Source organism: Lycorma delicatula, chromosome 8 (assembly GCF_047948215.1).
Source record: "Lycorma delicatula isolate Av1 chromosome 8, ASM4794821v1, whole genome shotgun sequence".
Lineage (NCBI taxonomy): Eukaryota > Metazoa > Arthropoda > Insecta > Hemiptera > Fulgoridae > Lycorma > Lycorma delicatula.
In genome coordinates, this window is record NC_134462.1 from 64,795,563 (window position 1) to 64,823,009 (window position 27,447).

Below are 27,447 nucleotides of genomic sequence, written 5' to 3' on the forward strand. Positions count from 1 at the left end.
ACCGAACCTCATGTCATGCAACTTTTTTTTTATTGCTTTACTTGAAATGCAAAATGAAAGGGAAACATTTGCTGAGGTCAACAAAATGATAAAGAAAAATGTTGGAAATTCTTGAACTATGGTAATGAAGACTTCCATACATTTTTCCAATAGTGAGAAACATATTTGATCAAAGTACAGAGTCAAACGAAAAGTTTTTCATAGGAGTAAGATTTAAGACTAAGAGGAGGTAAGTTGCACAAAACATATTAAATTATTCTAAAAGAGATTTTGGTTATATTTGAGTCATCATATATACATACAGAATTTTTTAATAATCTGATTCTTGATTGATGGTATACATAAGTGATTTAGAATGTGACTTTACAATAAAATAATCCTGTCATTTATGATGTTCATGTTTATATTCACTTTTTTGTGAAACTGAAATAAATTCAGTGGTATTCTTAATGTAAATTCATTGGTAATAAGTAGAGGTTAGGTTACATAATTTTTAATTATAAAAACTTCTTGTAATGATGACAGTTCTCAATAAAACTAATACAAAAAAGAAGGTTTAATGTGGTATAAAATTCAATTTTTCTATCAAATGTTTCAAAAATTTTAACTTTTCAAAGATAAACTTCTACTTTTGTGACAAATACTATATTAAAATATTTACTACAAAGCTCTAGCTTTAAAAACGTATAATCAACATATAAAATCAGAACAGAAAAAAAAAAGATCTTATACATCATTATAACTTGGTTAAGTCAAGCTGTAATTATGAGTGTAAAATGATAGAAAAAAAAAATTTGGAACGTAAAATTTAATTAATATAGAGTGGGTCATTACACATTTATCAAAATTATTAATTTATTCAATAAATGTTATCCAATCAAGTAAAATAAGATTGTAATTGTTGCATACTTGTATACATGTACTTAATTCAAATATTGTATAGTAAGAATATACTATTTTACATAATTAACAGATATAACACACACACATATGATATATCACACTATCATATATATAAAAATTGGCTCTAACATTACTAACTAGTTAAAATGATTAACACTCCACTGTATTTACATTTTACAGAAACTTAAGATTAGACAAATATTAAAAAAAATATACTACTCAATTTTATGCTAAATGAAAGGACAAGGCTACAAATATTAAAATAACAGTTTAATAAATGAATACTAATTTTTAATTTAACTTCAGTAACACTTTTTTCTATAATTAAAAAGGAAATGATAACATCTACAACAAGATGGGTTTTAGCATGGGGAAAACCAAGAGGGGTTCTAGTGGTTAAAATCCTACTTATATCTGTTAATTTCTGCTTTTTTTATAACATATATTGGTAACTGTACTCAACATGCATGTTTTTATAATAGTAGTAGCTAACTCCAATTAATTGCACATACACAGGTAAAAATCCATAGACCACATATTGCTATGATACATGGTTATCAAAAAATAAAATAAAATTAATATTGCTTAAAAAATTTAACTGATGAAAACTGCTGATAAACAAACAAGTACAAATAAAAATATCACTAATATGTATTCAATAAAAACTAATCATCAAACAGTTAAAAAAACACATTAAAAATTCATTTTGTTCATCTTTTTTCTTTGAACTGTCCACAGCCACACATTTGAGTGGATATGATCCCCAAATGCCAGTATCATTTTTTTTTGTAATCCTACAGAATATGTATAACCTGGACATTTTTCCAGGTTTAGACATATTTAAAAAAAAACTCCCCAGCTTAAAACCTTAAATCTCAGTTATTAAATTAAGGAATTTTCCACCTGTGCTATCTGTTACTAGTATATTTTGAATCAGAATATAACATAATATTAGTATATAAGTATGAGTAAAATAATGATTCTTTTAGGACAATTTAATAACATAAGGTGATATTAAAAATAATAACATCATGACCTACTACAATCAAATTTGTTATTTCAATTGAAATAACAAATTTGATTAATGTAAATTAATGTAAATTCTAACACTTCAGTCAGTTACAATAAAACGTTCTTCCTATTCAGTTTGTGCAACTAATGCTACCTAGTGTCATTTACAAATACTACAACAAATTGGCATCTAAAAGCTTTCAGGAATGTAATATTACATTAGAATTTATTATACACATTAGGAAATAGATAATATAACTTATGTCTGCAGCACTGAAAGTTAAAATAATAAACTTCTCTTGGAGAATTAAATTGTTTTGTTGATAAATTTTTTAGATAAATATTTACCTTTAAAAAAAATTGCAAAAGTTGAAAACCACAATTCATAGTAAAGATTTAAAGAAAAAAATAATTGTGTTTAGTAAAATAAAAACAAAACATACAATCATAATGTTTTAATTGTGTAATAAAAATTAACATTGACAAAATGATAATAAAAATTAATTTTAAATTAGACTGGTCAAACTTGAATAACAAGTTCAAAAAATAAAATTCAAGTAGTTTATATTTAAAACATTAACGTTGGATATCAAACTACAGGAGATGGTCTAATGTTTATTATTTCATTATAGTTTTAGCATTGTACTGTTATGCAGTATCTTAAGTACATCTTCTATGGCTACTTATACCACTGAATATCTCAACTCTACAATTGCTGATCACAGATTGTTTGTTTGGAAAATCAATTTTGCAAATATCTGAATTGCCAATTGATACAGATAATCAATGCTCTACTATATTTTCATTGAAACATTTAATCAAGTATAAATTACACACATCCATTCTTTGCAGTACTTTAAAAAAAAACATAGCTGGAAACAACACTCTGAGATGTAAATACTAGAATAATAACACTGTGTAAACATCAACACAATATACATTAACAGTATTCTCATAATATGTAATCAATATTTCAGCACCATGAAATGGAGATTATGAATGACTGCAAGTTCACAATGGAAGTAGTAGCACATACCTTCTACATCACCATGAAATTTTTAAGTGGTAATTTTATGTACATAAATAATTAGATTATTAAAATTTATTAGCTCTTACTCATGATTTATAAACTATAAATTAATAAGCAATTAATAATTTTATACAATTTATCATTAGTACAGAAAATAAATTACAAGTTAATTACACAGATAAAAACAAAATAAAACAAGGAACTAAAAATTACAAATGAACTAGGTACACACAGTAAAATTATCTTGCTTTTTTACAGTTATAGCTCTGCTTGAGGTTACGGTGAATCAAATAGTGGGTACAGAATCTTTTATATATATTTGAGGGGATGAAGCGTTTAGGAGAGTAAAAAAATAAATAATTTCCTTTACCTTCTTAAAAAAAAAAACCCAGAAGTATTTGCTCTCTTTTGCTGATCAATACTTCTTGATTACAACATAAAAAAAAAAACAAAAAAAAAAAAATTAAATGACGACACTATTTTGAGCCAAGTGAACATAAAAGTTTCTTATCAATTACTGTTAAGAAAAGAAAAAAGGAGTTGTTCAAATACAGCTGTTGTTAATAAACAAATTTAATTAATGTTACTGAATGCTAGATGAAATATAGCGTATATTTTGAGAATCACAAATTAATATAAAAATATTTAGAAATTTTTTGTTAAGATTAGATCATTTGATAAAACATTATCATATAATATTTCTATAATGATATCATCTTAAATTAATTAAATTTAACTTTATTGGTAAGTTTACACATAAAAATATCAATACTCTTTCAATTTATTATTTTTATAACAACCATTTTTCCAAACATTTTTTATAATGTCCAAAATTATAAAAAAATCTTTCAAAAATAATTTATCGATCATAAAGCACCACCCTTATATATTTTTTTCTAAAAAAAAAACTATAAATAAATTAATGAGTTTTAATCTTACAAAGTAATGTTTATGCAAATGAGCGATTAATTTAAAAAGTATATCAAATTAAAAACTTACACAGGGTCTTTGGTTGAGACCTTCTTGTTCCTTCCACCAGTTAACCCTTCCTGGTAAGCGATTGGAGACTGGATGGCTTTGACGAAATCATGTTGTGTCTTAAGGAGAGTCCTGAGAGTCTCAATCCATTCGTCTCTGTTTTCTCGACTCAGAGCTTTACATACATATGCTAAATCAGGTTTCTTTACATCGATTGATTTAACACAAAAAAGTTCAATTCCGTCTTCTCCTCCAGGCACTCTTTCAACTAAGCTCATCTTATTTACCTTAAAAATAAAAAAATTCAATATGAAATTAAAAATAAATATATTAACAAATTAAAATTAAGTTACATTAATTTGCATTTAAATTAATATAATGATATAAAATAATAATTTTATAATTTATTTATAAATTTCTTATAAAAACCTATATATTTTTTCATTAACAATACACAGAACTAACAACACTTTTTTCCATAAAATTATTTTTTAAAGAAAAATTAAATAGATAAATTTTCAATGAAATATGGAAAATGATAATTAAATAATTCATAGGAATGACGATAAAATTAATGGAAATAAGTAAAAATTTGATGTGAATCAGATTGAACGTTCCCTGGTGAAGATTTTATGAAAATTTACTTATCTTGAGATAATAATTGTGGACTACTATAACAAATGTGTGCAATGAGTTCACAAAGCCCTCTGCTTCTTTATTAAGTCTTACTTGCCATGGTAATGAAAACACCTACTTATATGAATTCAACTTGCAATATGTTTTAAATGAATTATTTACAATTTAAGACAGTTCCAAATATTGCCTTTAGATATAAAAAGATATGAATTACTCTATTGGAAATTTTCATGTTTTGTAATCATTTTGATGTAGGGGAGTATAAATTTTGATCTACTAAACTCTTTAAACATTACAAAATTTTATTGTTAATAGATAAAAATTTATAAATGCATTTTATCACAAAACATATTTAAAAACATGATCTTATGATCTTACCGAATTCAGAATTACCAGGTAAAAGATGTAAATTAATCTAAACACATTAATGTAATAAAGTTAATGAAAAAAGGTCAAAAGTATTCTTCTCATTGTTTTATAGTCCTAAATTTTAACTTTATTAAAAAAAAATGTTTGTTAATTATTTTCATTGTAAAATTAATTTGATTAAACAAAGAGTACCACCCACTAGTCGCATTTTCATAAAAATTTAACAGAATGAATACAACATTTACATGATCTATTACATCAAATTTTATATTTTTCTGTTCACACACACACACATACTTTTAACGTAAGAGATATCAAATTATTGATTAATAAAATAACTGGATAACTGAAATTTTGATCTAGTATAATACTAACAAATAGTTTCAAGTAACAAATAGGGAAATAAGAAAAAAATTGCAATTTTCATGGGAAAACAGATAATTTTTTTAGTTATAAAAAAATTGTAGAAGTTCTAGAAAATTGCAGAGGTAATAAAATAAAAAAATATTATGACAACTGTTATGGGCAGGATATAATATAAAATATTAATTTTTAATTATAGTCAAAATCTATTGACAGTAACTAATAAATAATGAATACACAAACATACCTGTATATGATTCTTATAAATGTACACAGGACTTGTGAACTGTGTTTTCTTTCCAACAGCTTCACTAAAGATAATATTCTGTTCGAAAAGGAAGACTTGTAATTCTTTACTTTTGATGTTAGATCCTCCATCCATTCCTTCCCAGCAGGTCAATGGACCATGTAAAAGAAGTGGCCCTTGTGCTGTTATCTTTCCCTATAATAAACAATTCATAACTTAATAAGTTCCATACAACAAATCAATAAGATTTTTTTATTCATTTAAATAAAGTAACTGTAATATTAAGTTAAAAATTTATTATTAAAAAAAATTGTCATGATTTTCTGTTTCTATCAATAAATTAAAAGAACTGTATTTTTACTTATTCTGTATGTATATTACTTTACTTTTATTAGTATAATAAAATACTGATAATTTACTCCATGTAAAAAAAATAATCTAATAAATAAAATTTTTAAATGGCTTTACATTGAACACAACTTGAAATAATGCCAATTCTAGTATTTTAATTTTAAATAAATCTATTTTGTAGTAAAATATAGGTTGGATGCTTATAAATCAGAGTCTGGAAAAGTGAACACATGAGGAAAAAATGTACACGATCATTGTTCAGAAAAACTCTCGAAAATATTTCACTAAAAGTAATGTGGTCTTATTGAATATTTTACTTACAACTATCATTATCTATTTATTACATTTTCCCCAATATTTATTTGCATAGTTATTATTATACCCTTAAATAAAGTACAGTATGTACATTTTACTTGAAAAAGCAAGTACTTATTTTATTTATTTATTGTTTTGATTTCTTAAAAATCCATATGAGAACCAAATTGTATTGGTTAGCATGCTGGCTTCTAGATCATTTGGTCTGAGGTTCGATTCCACCAAGTGTCTGGAATTCTTAATCTCAATCTTCCTCATTAAAGTATGTACAAAAGCGTGTCCAAGGTCATATGGTATAAAAAATTTTATTTTTTAGCTTCAAACAAATTATTTGTGTCTAATATCCAACAAAATCAACCATCAAATCAAATCCCATTATAGACAATGATAAATTTACCAAAAAATGTAAAATTAGTGTACTTTACAACATTATAAAATGTCTTGTTAGTCTAACATGGTGGTGCTGATGGGCAGGGAAAAACAATAAACATACAATTTCTAACTGTATACATTATAAAGATTTAAATATAAAATAAATGATACAGCTGTAAACATTATAAAGAAAACACAAAATGAAATAATTAATAACCGATATAAGTTACACACAGATGATATTGGCTGTAACAACACAAAACAATCAAATGAAACAGTACTTTCAAGCTAACTGACTGTTTTTCATAATCTTATAAATTTGTATAAATACTAGATATTACAAATGATTTACTAAGATATAGGAAAAACAACAGAGAGAAGAAATCTTTTATCAGAGAGAAGAAAAACAACAAAGAGAACATCATTCAAAAGAAATCTTTGTGACTAAAATAAAGAACTATTTATTTCTCAAAGTGAAGTTATATGTTTCTAAACGAATAGCCAATTTTGTTTAAAAACATACAAGAAAACAAGACAAAAATATTTATTACCTTAACTGTGAAATAAAATTAGTATTTATTTTGTAATTTTTAAATATCTTTTGGTTCTAACAAAAGTTACTATGTTCTTTATTACTCTTACTTCTTAAAACCAAAAACAAAATTTTATATTATTAATTATTTAAAAAAATAGGTTCACTGATCAGTAAGACAAAGTATGGTTAAACAGTTTTTTAAAAATAACTGGTTTGAAAATGGAACACTTTTAAGTACTTGGAAATATAGTTTCAGAAGCTCTTCCAAGAGCTATTATGCAACGCCTTCATTTGCCTTACATATATGGCAGTGTTTAAATAATGATGTCCACCTTGAAGGAGTCAGAAACTCTTTTACTATTTGGTAAAACTGTATAATTGATCTGTGTAGTGTTTTTCAATTAACATGCAGTATTTGTTAGTTATGTGTTTGTAAATTTTATGTATGTTCACTTCCAAAAGGTGATTTACAAAGGTCAATTCTATTGCAGTATATAATGCTTGTATTTTTTCTTTCAATCTATGAATGAAAGTACATCCAGTGGCCAGAATGTGTAAATTCTTAATTTCATGCATGTACTGTTTTGTGCTGTTAGAGTGAACAGTCAAGTGCTATATGTGATCTGATGATTCTGTTCATACATTTAATTAGTTTATGTTGAAGATGTGTATAGTGTTGTTAGTAATGGTTGTAATTTATGTGCCTTTACTTATGAATTTTTGATTGTAATTGTAATAGGATATTACAATGTATATTACAAAAGCATCTCTGAATTACAAGAATTACCTAGCATTTTATCGAATTTTATATAAGAATCTTCTAGCTCATAATTACCTTTAGAAAAAGAAACCTATCGACAAAACCCGAAATTTACTATCATGTTATATTCCTAAGTAATTCAGTAATTTTATTATAAAAATGCATTACATTATACCATGGTTCTTAAAGAGAAATATAAGTTAACTGTTGTAAAAAATGTATCCATCATTTACTTACATCAAAACCTTGTAATCGGCTAACATCCATCATATCATTTGCTGCTTTTGGCACAACCTGCATCACATGAGTCGCTTGTTTAAGAGCTTCCATTTCATTGGTCAAATGCGCTCTTTCAGTATATTTATATAAATCCCTTAACAGAAGTTGATATTTCATTATTCTTTGTACAGGTTTAATAAGTAGATCACATAACTGCAACTTATGCCCCAATTTTTGTCTCAAGTCCTATAAAAAAAAAGAGCAAATCATTAAATTAAAACAAATGAGTATATGAAAAAAAAAATAACATAATACAAACTACAGTGATATTTCCCCCCTTAAAATGATTCCACTTGGCATTGCTTCATGCTAATGTTCTCATCATGTGTTCATGATTGCTGTACGGACAGAATGGCATGAGAAAAGCCAATTTGTCGAAAACAGTCAATAAATGAAGAATTACTACAGTAACATGGTGAGAGAAACAGTTCTGAGAAGTTATGGAGAATTATACTTAAAAAACAACCAATTAATACTGATATAGATAAAATTACTTCAGAAAGAATTAACAGTTGAATTATTCAGTAAAAGTATTAACTGTTGTTACATAAATTATGAACCAGTTTTTAAATAGTCCTCTGACTGATTATTAATATAGTTGCAAAGCTTGAAATTCTTGAAATTTTATCCTGTTACAAGAAATTAATAAGAAAGCAGAAAAATTTAAAAGATGGATCACAGAAGTAAAAGAGGATCTGAAGGAAACTGACCTTACACCAGAAGACACCACAGATAAGATAAAATTAAACAAGAGAATCAAGAACAAAAACACTCGCTTCACACACAGAAGAAAAAATTATAACAACATTTTCAGCACTAGAAAGGGCACAAAGATCAGAATGTATGAAAAAGTAATGGGAGGACTGCAAGGCCCAAACAGTCCCATCGAAGTGACCCTATGTGGTCATAAAAAATAATATATATTATATTTTAATATGATTTTTTGAAAACTCAAAAAATTTATTAACATGCTGACCACTGTGTTAATAACTGTATTTCATGTATAAAACTTAATACAATTTTTATTACAAATTTATTTTTATAATTCAGAATTAGAATTTTCTATATAAAATCAATTCTTCTACTACTATCAACTAACACTTCTGAATCGAAAAGAAATTCTTAAAAACATTTTTATGTAAAGAATTATATTTTAAGACATCAAAATAGGACTAGGAAAGCAAAACTGCAAAAAATAATAAATGTTTTTGAAATTTGATGTACAATAGCAAGAGTTGGATATTCTGGTATACGACAGATCCTCACAAGCCATTTTAACAGACAATTTTAAAATCTGGTGAGATGATAAAATTCAAGATATAAGGTCACACAATATATCTGTGACAAAAGAATGCTAAAAAAAATTCAAATGAGGAATGTCAAACTAAGTCAGGGGATTGTATAACATAAGCCAAAGACATTAAAATCATCCTATCATAATAATAATTTCACTCGTTCATGTATTGCAATACATGTGCTTTCTGTAATATTATTTTGCATTTTGGTGAAGTAATATTTAGTATCAGTTTTGGCTTACATTACTGCAATATAAAATTGTTGTTTTACAAAATTACAATAGCAATTATACACTGCAATAAATTATAAAGTCTTAACTATTTTTACATTAATTCAATACAACTTTTTTTTTATACAAGAAAACTTTACAAAAAAAGTACTCTTGTAGAATAACAACAGAAATGTGTTATATAATTAATAAATAAAAGTTACATTATTAATTCAACACACTGAGTTAATGAAATTAATACTAAGATGTCATAAATCATTTATAATGAATACAGAATTAAAATCGCAGAAAAAACTTAAAACCAAAACATGTACAATACATTCTCATTATAACTCAGCAACTAGAACAAACTGATGATTGGAACTGTATTTAGTCTTAATTATTTCTGTTTAATAATGCTCACCCTGATTAAGGAACTGACAGTTAATTGATCTTAATTTGGTAATGAAAAGCGCAGAGGTTAAAAATAATTAAGAGTAAACAAAGTTGAGAAATTACAAAGAAAATAAACAACTGGACATAGAATTTAAGTTGAAACTAAATGACTAGAACAAAATGTAAAAGAATAAATAAAGATTATCAAATCGGTAAAGTGGTTTATAGCAAATAAGATTTATACACAAATAAAAAAGAATATTTTACAAACCTCAAAATATGTATCAATATATTCAGAAACAATAAATTCTGAAACGGGTTTATTTTGGCAATAAACAACATACATATGAAGTTTTCGTTCATAACGTTTAAATAACGGTCCTAATTCTTCTGGATGTTCAATACATCTTTCAAGACTCTTCAGGAAGATACTGAAAAAAGAAGAAAGTTAAATGAATAAAAGTAACAACATTATAAAAAAAATTCTTGTGCAGTTCAGCGCAAGAATGACCTTTTGTTTCTGACACCCTTACTATTTCACAGTCAGAAATGCACTGTTTTTCAGAGTACAACACACTACATATATTCAATTAACCAGTAGATCCTACATACAGGCATCAAGTTTTAACTCACTCACCACTGTGATTCACTGTATAAGCATGTATAAAAAATACACCACTACACAATTAACATAAACTCAATTTTTTATTTGACCTTAAATTGAGTGTAACTCAATATTTTTTTTTTTAGATATAAAAATTGATATATTAGAGAAATATTATATTAGTAAATAAAAATAAATATAAAATTATTAATAAACAAATTGAATTTAAAATAAATTGATTACAGTAGACTTGAGATAATAAAATATGTTGACAAATATTGTTTATCTTACCATGGTGGCTATAGAGAGTTTTAAATATTACAATAGTATATACATAGTAACAATTTTAAAATTTTAATGATATATTTAAAAAAAATATATTTTTAACTGTATATTTTATTAATAATTATGTGTATTTTATAAAAACTAGTCTGCTGATGATGGAGTTAAAGCTCTGAAAGCACTACAGAAAGATAGGTGAATGTTTTTAGCTTTTATTTATTAAAATACTTTGATTTATATATATATAATATATATATATATATAAAATACTTTTTTTACATATATGAACATAAAATAAGTCTAATCTAATACAGTATTGTCAAATGTTAAAGTTTTACTAACATACAGGTGCTACCTCATCAGACGTATGATTCCTTCTTATTATTGATAATTTTTAACTCTTTGTTTTGATACTAGAAAACTATTATTTTAATCATCTAGTGTTACAATAAAAAAGGAATATTTTATATTACATTAACTTATATTGTATAAAATACAATCAATAGAAATGTTTATTTTCAAGTATAAAAACTAAAATAAAGTATAAAACTAAAATCGTTTTTCTTTGGTAAAAAATTAAATACTGATAATACTTGATCCATTTTATATTCATTTTCATAAATAACTAGTTGCATATTTATTGATAAATCACATCACCCATCATTAGCATAACTATATAACTTTTCTAACTAAAAAAAAAGTACAAAAGATTATCTGATGTTTTTATTCACACACAATAATATAAACAGAAGTAGTAAAATATTCTGAGTGCGGCAGGTGGTCTGTATGGCATAATCGTTACTTATGAGTATTATGGCATCCTGAAATTACACAAACATAATGTAGGTAGGCAGAAATATTGCAATAAAATATACAGATTACATAAAGTATTAATATAAAAACACAATTTTATTAGAAAGTGTAAAACATCTTTTACATTTATGTGAATATTAAGTTGAAATATAAGATATGAAAAAATGCAAACCCAATCCAGGAATCGAACTTGCAATCTTAGGTAAATCATTTGGTCGCTAAACTTGACCATTTCTATGAAATATAAATTACACAATAGTATTCTAAAAAGTGAATTAAATTCTTTCTTTACTGGTACACAGTATTTAATGTTACATTCTATATTTGCATCAATCAAACTTCAGCACAGCTATGCTTTAATTTATATTTTCATTCTAAAATTGTAATGTTATAAACAGCTTATAAGAGTTAATAAAATTACTATATAACTGTGTTAAAACAGATTATATTTAAAGGGATTTACATTAAAGAGACCATACCCATAAAATAATTTCTAAATTACCTACAAACAAGTTAGGCTGCAACAAAAACTATGGTTTAAGAACTGTAATACATAATTCAGAAGTAGTAATAAAACAACTTACTCTCTATGCCATTCATAGATAGTTTCAAGATTACTGAAGACCATTTTATGTTTGCCATTTTTTTTAAGACCTTCAGGCATAACTATATCACATTCTGGATCATTCATCAATCGTATATAACCTTCAGCAATAAGCTGAAGATCTCTAACATAATCTCTTTCAGTCTGTACTAATTCTTGAATTACTAATTCTCGTTTATGTAAGATAGATTCTTCACTGTCGGCAGCATTATTACCAGGTGCTTCACTTGAACTTAATTTTGATTGCTTTTCATTATGTTGTTCCTGCTCAAATAAACAAATTAAAAATAAAATATTAAAACAATTTTTACAATAAAACAATTACTTGAAAAATTATTTCTAACCATAATTCTACATAAAACACCTACATAACAAATTTTGTTACATGACAAAATATTACATTACCAAAAAAAATTTCAGACATTACAGTCAAAAATATAGACACAATCACTATTACTCTTCATAACGTTCAGTTTTATTCCCCACTTGAGGAACTACATTATAAGTGTTTTAGGTTTTTAATTGCTTAAAAATTCAAACTTGGATCACAGTATGGACACTTAGGGATCAAGAGTAAGAGGGATGGTTTTTTAAAAAAAAATTACAGTCAAGCATGGGTCTCCGAGGAATTAAAAAAAAATCTGTGAACCTTAACATGAATAATTACTGGTTTCTTATTAAAAAATCTACAAAATATCTCACTAAATTTCTTTTTAGAGTCCCTAAACAAAACAATTGGAAGACGAGTTTAGTTTAGTTTTCAACCTGGACATGATATGTTAAAGGATCATTTTAAAACTCCGGGTTTTTCTGAGAAAAATACAGATTAACTTCTCCAAAAATATTAATCTAATCACCCATTAAAAAACTAAAATAAAATTCAAACATCTCAGTCTGTTGACTAAAACGCTTTGATTCATACTGCTAAGCAAAGGTCATTGTAAAAAAAAAACTCCTGTAAAGCTATAGAAATTTCTTCACAAGCTGATATATTATTTTTAGGTTAAAAAAAAAATTACTTTGTTGAAATGTTAAAAAAAACCTGCTTAGGGTCAGTAATAATTATTAAAGAATTCCATTAAGTTCAAGGATAAGGTTATAAAATCTACCTCAACATCATTATTATCATGTACATAAATTTAAAAAAATTATAAATTACAATAATAGTTAAGTGAAAGAAAATAAATAAGTAAAAATTCATAATTATTTATTAATAAAACCAAATTAAGAAATCTGATAATGGGAGTAACAAGGTGATTAGTTATCCTAACCAGTTTATTAATATCGATTTAATTTACTTTAGGCAAGTAAAAAACTTGGCTTAAGTCAAAATTTTAAGTATTTTCTGATATAATATTCTAAAGTTCCTAACATGGAAAAAATTGATTTAAAGATAATTCAAATCAATAGCAACAAAAAAATATGAATTAAGTCAAAGTAATATTTATATAACAGTTATAAAATACTAATTTAGATAACAGTTTTGTTTGAAACATTAGTAAAAAAAGTAAGTTTTATATTTTTAATTTTTTCTCATTTCATGAAAAAATAAGTTGATAAGTTTCTGTTATCAAGCTTGTATTATTTTAGTAAAAATGTAAATACATCAACTGAAAAAAGGCTATCCTGAAAAATAAAATTAAACAATGGCATCGGTGGAATTACTAACAAACTATTTTTTAAGAATGGAATGATAGGAAAATTATAACTTAAAAGAACCATCCTTATTTATTTTGTGCTGTCAAGAATAATTTTACGTTATTTGAAATTCATGCTAAACAACACTATGAATAAACAATTACAAACAAAAGATACCAAACCTGTAAAATAATAAACTCAAAACTGAATTTTTTTAGTTAATAAAAAGTTTAAATAATATGAAGATGTAGAAAAAATTCAGTTTTGAGTTCTTGGTAATCAAATCCATACCAGAACTACTATCTTGAAACCTAAAAAGAAACTCTACAGGAGCACTTAATGTTTGTATGATAAAAGAGACTACGCACAGTATTAAAATGAAACTAATCTACTTTGCTAACAGATAAAAATTGCTACAACAAAAGCTTTAGTTTTCATTGGGTGTAATAAAAAATTACTGGAGTCAATTATCCTAAAAGAACAGAGAATTTAAACTTAAAATATATATTATTTTTTATTGTATAATAAAACTGTTTGAATAAACAAAATGTAATTTGCATCTAATAGTCAAACATTAAAAATATTTAAAAAAATTACAGTATCACAAACTGATATGTGATCATTTTTAATGGTATGCACAAATTCTAATGATGGAAAAACTGTCCAAAGTTGTTGAAGCTGGAAGTAATTAATAATATTAAGGGTTTATATAAAAACAGATTTGTGTGTATGGATGCATAATTATCCTGATATCTGTTTAACCTTAATAACTTGGAAGTAAAAGATATTTTTCAGAATAAAAACTCGAATCAATAAATATTGTTCATGTTTTACAAAGAATAAACATAATGTTTTACAAACATTAACATACTAATTCCAATTGTTAGCACCCCTCCAAGAAGCCACTACTTATGTAACAGAAACATTGCATATGGTACAAGTAATATAAAGTTTAAGCAATACAAATTATGAATCTCACAGAAAAAAAAATTAATACATCATTTTTAATCATGCATGAAAATACTTTAAAGACAGTATAAAGTCTAAACACGTGTGATAAAATGAGACAAATTACAAGCAGTAAATATTAACAAAAATACTAATAATAAAATTAAAATAAACCAAAAAAATTGTAATGAAAAGTATTTAAGTAAAAAAAAAATCATGCTTTAGTGTTTTATCATGGAATGTATATATATAACTTATGAAGAGTTATTTTCTATGTTACAAATACCTAATAGACAGGAAGTTTTAAAACAAAAAACTATCCAAAATTTATAACTTAAGTGTTTATACAGAAAACAATATATATCACTGTAGATTATTTAAAATCATATTCTAAAATGAATATTCTCTCAATACTTTAAATATATATATATATATATATATATATATATATTTTTTTTTTGTTAGTTTCTTTAGTTGTTTTTTTCAGTACCAATAAAATTACTTTTTAAAAAATTCTAATCTTTCTGTTTAAAATTGTTAAATTCCTCTTCTCATGAACTTCATATAAGAACAGTGAAATCAGATTTTACAAAAGTAACTTAGGTAGGTTTAGATTTTTTTATATTGTTTAAATTTAATCAGAATCATTTAAAACAGAACATTATCACTTTTGGGAGCCTCAAGGTATGACTAACATACATATAATTATGAAACTATGAAACGGCTAAGAATTTACAAAAATTAACATATTCTTTAATATGGTGTCTATTTAATACCACAACCATTAGTTCATTAAATCACACTCTAGCTGTAAAAACATAAATGAAAAAAATTCACAGATAAAAAATTAACAAAAATCTTCAAGAAGATGCGTAACACACAAATGTACAACAGAACACAAAAAAAAGTCAATTAAGAGACACAACTACAATGATGAGTCCTCCACTATTAAATTATAACTCATAAAATGGCATCAATGATCGTAAAATAAAAGGTGCAAATGAAAAAACCTCTAAAGTATAAAAAAAACTAATTAGAAAAAAAAAACAGACACACAACTACATATCATGCGACAAAACAACACATCACCATTCTCTCTTTCACAATCTGCTCAATCTCTGCTAAATCTGCTGAAGTTGCTCCTTCCATTGATAAACTTGATGTCTGCAACAGAATAACCTGTTGTTTCAACTATATTTTATTTATAAATAAATAATAAAAATGTACATCATTATACACTCCAATATAAACTCCTTACATGAATAACTGTCAATAAACACATATGATAGTAAAAATAATACACACAAAACCTAAAAGTATTCCGTAAAGATGACAAGTTGTTCACTACCAACAAATAAGTGCAAAGATACATATATAAGTACAAACAAATATATCATCCCCTCATAAAAGCTACAAGAGAATCAAGCTAATTTATATAAAAGAAAAAATAGTAATACCGGTGCAGTAGAACTTTGAGTGTCTGTCACACTTATTGTTTCTATTAGTGGTCAGTTAAAGCTTCAAATATTCAAGTATTAATATATAATTTTCAATAAAATAATTTATTTTTCTATTACCAAATGTAACACAATTATTATTATAAAATTTTATAAGGAAGTTTTTTCTTAAGACTACAGTTCACAAGTTTAACACCTGGAAATTTTTGTATCATAGACTCAACAATTTTGAATGTTTTATTTTTACTATTATGTTTGAATATGCTTATACCTGCCTATATTTAAATGTGAAAGATGTGATGAGTAAGATGATATGGGAAAAAAGTACCAGATTCTTGCTACAAATCAAACCTACAATAAGCAGCTGATTTATAATAAGCCGGCATTCTAATCTCAAAAAAAATTTTTTCTTTAAACTTAGATTTAGGTCAGTATGTTAAAATAGTAGCCATGCTATAGTTGACATTATTTTTATTTAAAACATTTGCAATAATCAGTTTTACATACTACAAATGTTAATTAATTATTTATTACAGCTTTATTAGATGAACAACTTTACTTTTAAATGTTAACTAATTTATTTATAATAAGATAGCTTTGCTGGAAAAAAATTAACCAACTTGTATCAAATATGCATTTAGTAACTTGAAAGAAATTTTAAACTTTATTTGTAACGTTGTAATGATATGTTAACAAAACACAGACAATAGGGAAGGAAGAAAAACATATAAGAGGGTTTAGAGAAGTGGTATTACAGAAGAAGGTAAAAAACTGAGTCGACTGATAGAGTACACAGTGAAGAGTTTTAAAACAAATTGAAGAAGAGGACTCTGCAGTAAGATCAGATAAAAAGAAGAACTTACATAAACAAGTTTAGAAAATTCTGTACTAGAAAGAACTGCAGTTTTGACTCTTAAAAACGTTTTGCTCTTTAGATTATATGAAAAGATTAATATATAAGCAGAAAATTGAGGATGTGGTGATGCAGAAGGTATTTTGAGGCTAAAAGACTGATTCAGATCAAAACCAATAAAATGTCAGTGCAAAAAAAAGTTTATAAAAACTGATGGTCATAATTTAACCAGTTTGAATTGGAATGATGTTTAATATCATGATATTTGAACAAAATTAAAAAAAGAATGATTTTTTTTTACATTATTTGATAATACTGCCAACATCGTTGCATTAAAATTAATGAAAAATTTTAAATTAGAGATTAAAAGATTTAAAATTAATGTGGTAAAGCTTTATTGGGTGGGAAGGAGATTGATGATTTTTTTAACAACTTGAACAAAACATGACTTCTACAAAAAAATTTAAAAAATGAAGATGTATAAGAAAGGCTGTATAAAATCCAAATATTCAAGCAATCTAAAGCTGGAATTATACAAAGTGGATTAAGAGTTTTAATGTGAATGACTCCTTCTATGAATCATGAGATCTTTCCGATGGTGAGCAGGCTTGAGTGCTCAGTGATACAGAGTAGCTGGATTGAAGGTGCAACCATATCAGAGAGGTATTTGTTGAGAGCCAGACTGAAGAATGATTGCTGATAGAGGGCAGCAGCTCTTTCAGTAATTGTTAAGGGCGTAGGGTCAGGAGGACTTAAAAAGCTATATCAACATCACTCAATCTTCTGAGTACTGCGCAGCTGAAAGCAATGGAAAATTACAGCTCTTTTTTGTTCCAAGAAAATGTAGCTCTCTGCATTTTCACATAACAAAGGTGGAAGCGCCTTCCTTGGTAAAATATTCCAGAGGTAAACTAGTCCCCCATTCAGATCTCCAAGTAGAGATCTGAGTGAAGGAAGGTATCACCAGAAAATTAAAATATAACATTCTACGAGTCGGAGCATGGAATTTTAGAAGTCTAAAAAGGTTGGTAGGTTAGAAAATTTAAAGAGGGGAATGGATAGGTTAAATATAGATGTAGTAGGAGTTAGCAAGGTTCAGTGGGAAGAGGAAAACAACTTTTGGTCAGGTGATTTTAGAATAACTAACTCAGTTTTGTAATGAACAAGAAGATAAGAGAAAAGTAGAGTATTTCAAAACGCATAGTGATAGAATCATTATAATAAGGCAAATCAAAACCTAAGCTGACAACAATTGTTAACTATATGCCTACAAGTGCCCATGATGATGAAGTAGAGTGTGTATATGAAGAAATTGACAAAGCAATTAAACACATAAAAGGGGATGAAAATTTAATAATAGTTGGAGATTGGAATGCAAGCATTGAAAAATGAAAGGAAGGAAATATTGTGAGTGAATACGGGCTGGGCAAAAAAATGAATGAGGGGATTGACTTACTGAGTTTTGCATGAAGTATAATTTAATAATTGCCAACAACAAGTTTAAAAATCATAATAGAAGAACATACACATGGAAAAACCCAGGTGATACTGTAAGATATCAGTAGATTATCATGGTTAAACAAAGATTTAGAAATCAACTTGTCAATTGCAAAGCTAATCCTGGAGCAGACGTTGATAGCAACCATAATTTAGTGATAATGAAATGTAGATTGGAGTTTAAAAACCTGAAGGAAAGGTGTCAGATGAATCATTGGAATTTAGAGAAGCTTGAGGAAGAGGAGGTAAAGATTTTTGAGGAGGACATTGCAAGAGGTCTGAGTAAAAAAGATAAAGTAGAAAAAGTAAAAGAAGAATGGGAGAATGTTAAAAAGGAAATTCTTAAATCAGAAGCAAACTTAGGCAGAACAAAGAAAACTGCTAGAAAACCTTGGGAATCAAAGGATATATTGCAGGAGACGGATGAACATAGAAAGTATAAGAATGCTAGTGATGAAGAAGATAAAAGGAATAATCAACAATTAAGAAATACTATAAACAGGAAGTGCAAATTAGCGAAAGAAGAGTGGATTAAAGAAAAGTGTTGAAAAGTGGAACGAGAAATGATCAATGGTAAAATAGACGGAGCATACAGAAAGGTAAACGGGAATTTTGTGGTACATAAATTAAAATCTAATGATGTGTTAAACAAAGCTGGAACACCAATTTATAATACGAAAGAAAAGGTCCATGGTGAGTGGAATTTATTGAAGAGTTATATGGAGGAAATGAATTAGAAAGCAGTGTTATAGAGGAAGAAGAGGAAGTCGAAGAGGATGAAAAGGGAGATACAATACTGAAATCTGAATTTAGGAGAGCATTAAAAGATCTGAATAGCAGAAAGGCTCCTGAGATAGACAAGACACCTGCAGAATTATTGCGTAGTGCAGATGAGGAAGCGATAGATAGATTATACAAACTGGTGTGTAATATTTACGAAAAAGGGAAAGTTCCATCAGACTTCAAAAAGAGTGTTACTGCCATTATAGAAAAGAAAGCAGGAGCAGATAAATGTGAATAATGCATAACAATTAGCTTAACTACTCACGCATCAAAAATCTTAAATAGAATCATGCACAGAAGAATTGAGAAGAGAGTGGAAGAAGTGTTAGAAGACCAATTTGGTTTCAGTAAAAGTATAGGAACGAGAGAAGCAATTTTGGCACTAAGATTAATAGTAAATGGAAGAATAAAGAAAAACAAACCAATATACATGGCATTTATAGATTTAGAAAAGGGATTTGATAACATAGACTGGAATAAAATGCTTAACATTTTTAAAAATTTACGGTTCAAGTATAGAGGTAGAAGACAATCGCTAACATTTTACAGGAAACAAACTGTAACAGTAATAATCAAAGAACATAAGAAAGAAGCCGTAATAAAAAATGGAGTCCGACACGGATGTTCCATATCCCCATTACTTTTTAATCTTTACAACAGTTAATGATGTTAAAGAACAATTTAGATCCAGAGTAACAGTACAAGATGAAAATATAAAGATGCTACTATTTGCTAATGACATAGCAATTCTAGCTGAGAGTAAAACAGACTTAGAAGAAACAATGAATAGCATTAGTGAAGTCCTACATAAGAATTATCTCATGAAAATAAACATGGACAAAATGAAAGTAATGAAATGTAGTAGAAATAATGTAGATGGACCACTGAATATAAAAATAAGAAGAGAAAAAATTATGGAGGTAGAAGAATTTTGTTATTTGGAAAGTAGAATTATTAAAGATGGACAAAGCAGAAGCGATATAAAATGCCGATAGCACAGGCAAATGAGCTTTTAGTCAGAAATATAATTTGCTTACATCAAAAATTAATTTAAATGTCAAGAAAACATTTTTGAAAATATATGTTTGGAGTGTAGCTCTACATGGAAGTGAAACTTGGACAATTGGAGTACCTGAGAAGAAAAGATTAGATGTTTTTGAAATGTGGTAGGAGAATGTTAAAAGTCAGATGGGTGGATAAAATGACAAATGAAGAAGTATTGCAGCAAATTGATGAAGAAAGAAGCATTTGGAAAAATATAGTTAAAAGAAGAGACAGACTTATAGGCCACATACTAAAGGCATCCTGGAATAGTCGCTTTAATATTGGAAGGACAGGTAGAAGGGAAAAATTGTGTAGGCAGGCCACGTTTGGAATATGTAAAACAAATTGTTAGGGATGTAGGATGTAGAGGGTATACTGAAATGAAACGACTGGCACTAGATAGGGAATCTTAGAGAGCTGCATCATACTAGTCAAATGACTGAAGACAAAAAAAAATGTGAATGAAATCTTTTTTCTACTAAGTTGTTATAAATTAAATATGAAAAGTCAAAAGTTAATCATCCAAAGAGAAAATGCATGGCTGATTTTTTTTTTCTTATTAATTATGTTATTAAAACAAATTAATTGAATATAATTATTTTTTTTTAAATTATTAATATTCTTCTTTGGAAGTCAGGTTTATTAACACTTTTCTAAATAGTTAATTTATTAAATTATATGGCAACAATGAGAAAAAAATAACGTTAACTTTTAAGAAGAAAAGATATTACAAATAACAAATAAATAGTTTCTTATATCTGGAAATGGACTTGCAGAAGTTTTTTTTAGAAATACCATTCAGTTTCTTTCTCAATGATATTTCCAAGTAAAATAGAATGTTATAATTATTATTTTATTATTTATTAAATACTGCTGTCATTATGACTTTTATAATTTGACAGTAATCCATTCTCATTATCACCTCTAAAGCACATGATACTGACAGAAAATCAAAGTTTAGCTGGATAAAAAGAGTTTTTTTCTATTATCAATAAGGGATAAAAAACACAGAATATCACATCAATGAAACTGTCCTGTAAATTATTAAAAGTAAAACACACATTTCTTATTTTTAGTAGTTTAAATAATATACAAGATAATGTCCTTTATAAAATAAAAAACATTAGTACAGAATTTTAGTAATTTTCCAATAAGCATACAATATAGATGATAATATTGTGTTATTATCATCTATATTGTATGCTAACAAACAACCAACTAACAAACAAGAAAACGAAAAGAGACAAAATGAAAGTCAGCAACTTTGAACATAAAGAAAAGCACAAGTACATATGAATTAAAGTTCTGAAAGAAAACAGGCAACTATATGATTAACATAAAATATACAAATTTATAAACACTTTTAACAAATATAACATTTATTCAATTACTGTGAATAATAGAATAATATTGTTATTTTAACAGGAATAAAAATGTTAGTGATTAATAGAGAATGGATTTTTAGGTAATTAAAATTATGTATTTTAAAATTTTTCAGTATATGTTTGTTATGCATGGCTTACAGGAGAAAACTTAAGAAAAGGTTTTAATTGAAAGATATATATAAAAATGAATGTTTGTTTGTCCAGTATGTGGTCTTATACCATTCATCTGATTGGGATGAAATTTTCGTGAGTTGTTGTGCGCACGCCTGTGAAGGTTTCTGCGAAGGAAAAATTATAGAGGGAAAGAGGGGAAGGGGTGAAGATTAGAAGAAGGGAAGAGGGTAAAAATGAAAGATTAAATTTTGTGATGTTCTGTAATGCTCAGTTTTTAATCTTTTATCGAACTTTCATTTGTATACATTTAATCTATATATATATTCAAATCTAGCAATAGCAAAGCATTGCCAGGTCAGCTAGTATATTATAAAATGGTTTATCAAAACATAATGTCACCATTATTTCCAGAGCTTGTTAACAAACAATAAAATACTTTTGGCTGATATAGAGCAGGAAGAAAGTTCATCATTCTTATGTGATATATGTAATTTTATTCTAGTTCTAAGTCCTGATGCATTTTTTAATCTTCAATCATACTTCAAAGTGTTGCAAGTTGTATCGATTTTATATCCACTGATCAAATTTGGTCGACTAATATCATTAGATGTCAAAAGTCAAAACAAGCATGAATTTCTATTCATAGATACTGAGACATATAAGATGATGACATAAACTTCTGAAGTATGCCCTTGTGATGTAAACCGGTCCTTTTTCTATAACAGATATTATTCTAGGATAATCGATCAAGATTTATTTCAAAGACCTTGGATATAGTGGGTTTTTTGAGGATAGCAATACTAAAGAATTTTTAAAAAATGAAGAGGTGTGATCAGTAAGTGTACAATATTCATTTATATATATATATATAAAAAAAAAGAAATCAACTAAAAGAACAAAACGCAGTCAACAGACTACCACAAAATCTTCCAAAAACAACCCCAAAAATACAAACCCCCAACCTTATTAATGAAGTATGTAAACCATAATTTCGCCTTTACTAATAAAGACAATGCAGAAATCCTAGCTACATATTTCAACAAACTCCTAAAAGGAAAGAACTGACAGAACTCCTAAACTTCAACACCAGCACTCCAACAACAATACCACTGGAAAACATCAACCCTACCACAATAAAAGAAGTCTACCAAGCACTGGGTGAGATGAAGAATCACGAAGAGGCGGAAGAAGATTAGACCTTTGAAGAGATCTGGAAATATACAGGAAGAGCAGCAAAAATAGCCCTTCATCATCATCATCAACTTGTCAATATCTGGATTAAAGAAGAACTACCAGGACACTCGATGCAGCCCTCATCCAGCTGTTATAAAAATAATCAGACAAAACAGACTAACCTACCGGAGTGACCTAGTGGTAAACTCATCTCACAACCAGCTGATTTTTGAAGTTGAACAGTTTCAAATCCAAGTAAAGGCAGTTACTTTTATAAGGATTTGAATACTATATTGTGGATACTGGTGTTCTTTGGTGGTTGGGTTTCAACTAACCACACATCTCAGGAATGGTCAACCTGAGAGTGTACAAGACTTCACTTCATTCATACATATCATCCTCTGAAGAATACCTTATGGTAGTTCAGGAGGCTAAACAGAAAAGAAACACCCTAAAAACTATCGGGGAGTTTCACTCCAACACATAACAGACAAGATTTTTTCAAGAATCATTCTCACCAGGATTGGTTTACAATTAGAGAAAGAGCTAGGAGAATATCAAGGAGGTTTCAGGCTCTGGAGAAGCTGAAAAGACTATATGAGTCTCAATGATAACATTTGTAGACATTGAGAAATGATACATCTGAATCCACAGAGAATCCCTTCTAAAAATTCTAAGACACCTTGGACTACATCCCAAAATAATTAACACAAAAACTGACCTCACAAACACTAAGTCAATTTCAATTCTATTCACTAAGTCAATAAGTGAAATTCAGGGTGAACTCTTGGAATCATTTGAGATCAAAACAGGACTGCACAAAGGGAATGGACTCTCATCGCTACTATTCAGCTGCATGGTAATGAGGAATGGCTCAAAAAATGCCCCCCAAAAATAAAAATAGGCCAAAAAATCAAAACAAACTGCATCGCTTTCGCCAACAACTTGGTACTGCTAGCAAATGACATCAATGAAGCTAGAACACAGATGTTAGAACTACAAAACATTGCGAACAAAATTGGCCTCAAAATATCAATTGTAAAGACAGAAATTATGCCCCACACACCAACACAATTAAAAGAAGTAAACATAAGTGGTAATAAAGTCAAAATAGTAACCCAATTTAAATACCTCAGAGAAATAATAAAAAACAACCTAAACGAAAAAATCTCAATCCAAATAAGAACAAACAAATTAGCTAAAGCATAAAAATTAACCTGGTAAATTTACAGTAAAAAATGTCTATCCATAAATGCAAAAATAATACACTACAGCACAGTTATAAAACTGGAAGCCACATATGCAGCAGAAACTCTCTTCCACCCGACAATTAAAAACTGACAAGTCTCCAGAAAAATGAAAGAAGAATTGGAAGAACCTTTCTTTCTTTTCTTTCCTGTTTATCCTCTTGAACCACCTTAAGGTATTATTTCAAAGAATGAATGAGATTGATGTGTATGAATGTAAATGAAGTTAGTCTTGTACAGTCTCAGGTCGACCATTCCTGAGATGTGTGGTTAATTGAAATCCAATCTCTAAAGAACACTGGTATCCACGATCTAGCATTCAAATCCGTATAAAAGTAGTTACTTTTACTAGGATTTGAACCTTAGAACTCTCGACTTCACAATCAGCTGATTTATAATGATGAGTTCACAACTAGACCAACCAACAAAAAGTACCAGAAAGACGGGCAGTGGTGGATCGTGTCCAACAGTCATGTACACAGAATTAGAAAACATTACTGATACCATGTACAAGAGGAGACTACGATTCTTTGGACACATCATAAAGATGCAAGATTTGAGATTTCTGAACAGCTGGTACAATACCTGACCACAAAAAACACAAAGACAGGATGCAGATGGATCAGAGAAATAAGAGAGGATCTGAAGAAAGTTGGCCTTACACCAGAAGACACGACAGACAAGATAAAATTATAGACTAGGCTAAAATATTTTATAGGTTAAATACTTTCATTGACTACTTTTCACAAGAAGTGGATATGAATATCTTTTAATTGTCTACTAAAATGCCTAAAAATGTAGTTTTAAACACCTTCAGTAGATTCATCCTACATGAAATGTGTAAAGCCTTATAAACATGAGGTACAAAAATAGTATAGTGGTAGAAATGTTCAAAACTCTTCACAGTTATCGTAATATTTAGGAACAACTTTTTTAGATTTTATGGTTACATTAAATGGTAAATATTCATGCAAAATCACACAAATTAATGAATAAATATCCTATAACATTCATGACATTTAATATCGATAGGGAATTAAATAACCAATTTCATCATAAAATTTGATAACTAAATTATATTACAATGTGATTTCTGATATAAACTACCCTACCCACCCTTTGCCCTTGTGAATCATCAGGTGGCACAAGAATTGGTTCTGAGATAGGTTTCATAGGAGGTGGTAATTCTAAATCTTCTTCTCCTTCTTCTCCATTTTGATCTCTACCAGCTTCTTCTTCTGGAGGAATGGTACTTGCCGCCGCAGATCCTGCTGCAACTGGCTTTGTATCCATCTCTAAAGCATTAGCTGGAGTCTGGAAAAAATTGAGAAATTATATAAGTTTCTGTTGAATTATACAAATGACAGATTTGTAATATGAATAATCTAAGACTCAAAATTCATCAGTTCATACTGGAATAATTAAAATTACAAAATTAAAAGATTAATGATAAAAATATTTTCTAAATTTATGAAATTCTACAACTAAAATTCTGTTACAGTTAACAAGTTTGATTATTGTTACATTTAACAATATGAAAATTAATAGATCCTGGATAAGCAAGTAAACTTGATGATTCCTTTACAACCTGTTAACATTATATATCTCAGATGATAATATCCTGGTTAATTCAATAGTAAAGATAAAATGCCAAAAATAAAGCCATGCTTAGTAATTTCCCAAGGTAAACTTAAGTTACATAAGTGTACAGTTTCCTTACATATTGTTAGAATTTATTTGTAACTTATGATTGTAGGAGTGAATGGCATTTTTAAAAAAATGTAATATCACATTGTAAAATAAAATTTTGTTGCATAAAAATACGGTAATTTATTTAAGATTGTTTAAAACCAATGGTACATTCATTCAAAATGTTAACATCAAAAATTTTCATTACAACAGTACTCTTTCCTAGAAGTAAGAAAAATTACCTCATTTAATCCACAATATGAATTTAGAATAAAAAAATTAATGAAGCTTAAGTATTATAAAAATATGATTCTACAAAAATCATGAAGAATGAAATATTTCAGAAGAGTAGCTTATCACAGTTATAAAGTAATAAATTCATTGCTTTATACCAAATATAGGAATGCAAACTTCATACTATTTCAAAACAAAATAAAGGAAATATAATTGGTGATACTAATTTAAAAGAAAATGTACATCCAAACATAGAAAAAATGGAAAAAAACATAAAAAATTAAAACTTAAGATACTGCTTTACATCTGTACTTAATTTAAACACATCATATATATTGACAATGAGGAAAAATCTTGACTTTACTTCTAATATGACCTATTTAATCAGTTTCAAATAGTATACAGACTAACCACAGAAACAGATAAAAACAAAAGCATTATCAATACAGTTAAGTTTCAATTGTGAATTACTAATACATTGTTTAAAATTAGTAATCAAAACAATTTATTCTAAAAGCTATTAAAACTTTGAAAAAATCATTTAAAGACTTAAAAAGGGCTAACATTTAAAAAAAAGTTTTTTATACCAATTCACACCATATTTGTTTTAAAGCTTGTGATTGGAAATAGGGAATGAACATTCTTTAACATATGAAAAGTACCATGCCTATCTGAATCTTCTGAATGAAAGGCTGAGATGCTATCAATCTACTATGGAAGTCGGTGGAGTGTCTTTATTTATTTATTTATTTATTTATTTATATTATTGTACTTTAATGTGAATTCAGCATTGACTATATAAAGTTCATTAAATTTACACATGCGTAATTAAGGCAACTATACAGAAATCATTTAAATGTAATGTAGTTATTAATAAATATGTAAACAGACTAAACAGAAAGCCCTCTTTTAATTTTAAATGAACTCTAGAAAACATTTATAACATCTTACAACTTACTTTCTTAAAAATTAGATATTATTTTCTATGGTGCATCATTTTTGCAATTACATTAGAATATGTAACTATTCATAA

The 27,447-nt window shown here is 27.2% G+C and overlaps 1 protein-coding gene across 11 annotated transcripts in view; it reads right to left on the reverse strand.

Moving 5' to 3' along the window:
- The window catches only part of trio (trio Rho guanine nucleotide exchange factor), a 1,562,448-nt gene that overhangs the window by 41,357 nt on the left and 1,493,644 nt on the right, over positions 1-27,447 (reverse strand). For 8 of the 11 annotated variants that reach the window (XM_075373360.1, XM_075373356.1, XM_075373361.1 and 5 more), the window contains 8 exons: positions 25,608-25,805; positions 16,028-16,102; positions 12,333-12,616; positions 10,321-10,480; positions 8,108-8,335; positions 5,538-5,732; positions 3,944-4,209; positions 3,315-3,365 (listed from right to left, as the gene is read on the reverse strand). In XM_075373360.1, the coding sequence (XP_075229475.1) occupies positions 3,315-3,365; positions 3,944-4,209; positions 5,538-5,732; positions 8,108-8,335; positions 10,321-10,480; positions 12,333-12,616; positions 16,028-16,102; positions 25,608-25,805 (1,457 nt within the window). The remainder of the gene's footprint in view (positions 1-3,314; positions 3,366-3,943; positions 4,210-5,537; positions 5,733-8,107; positions 8,336-10,320; positions 10,481-12,332; positions 12,617-16,027; positions 16,103-25,607; positions 25,806-27,447) is intronic. The other 3 variants (XM_075373357.1, XM_075373367.1, XM_075373359.1) reach the window with 2 other exon arrangements.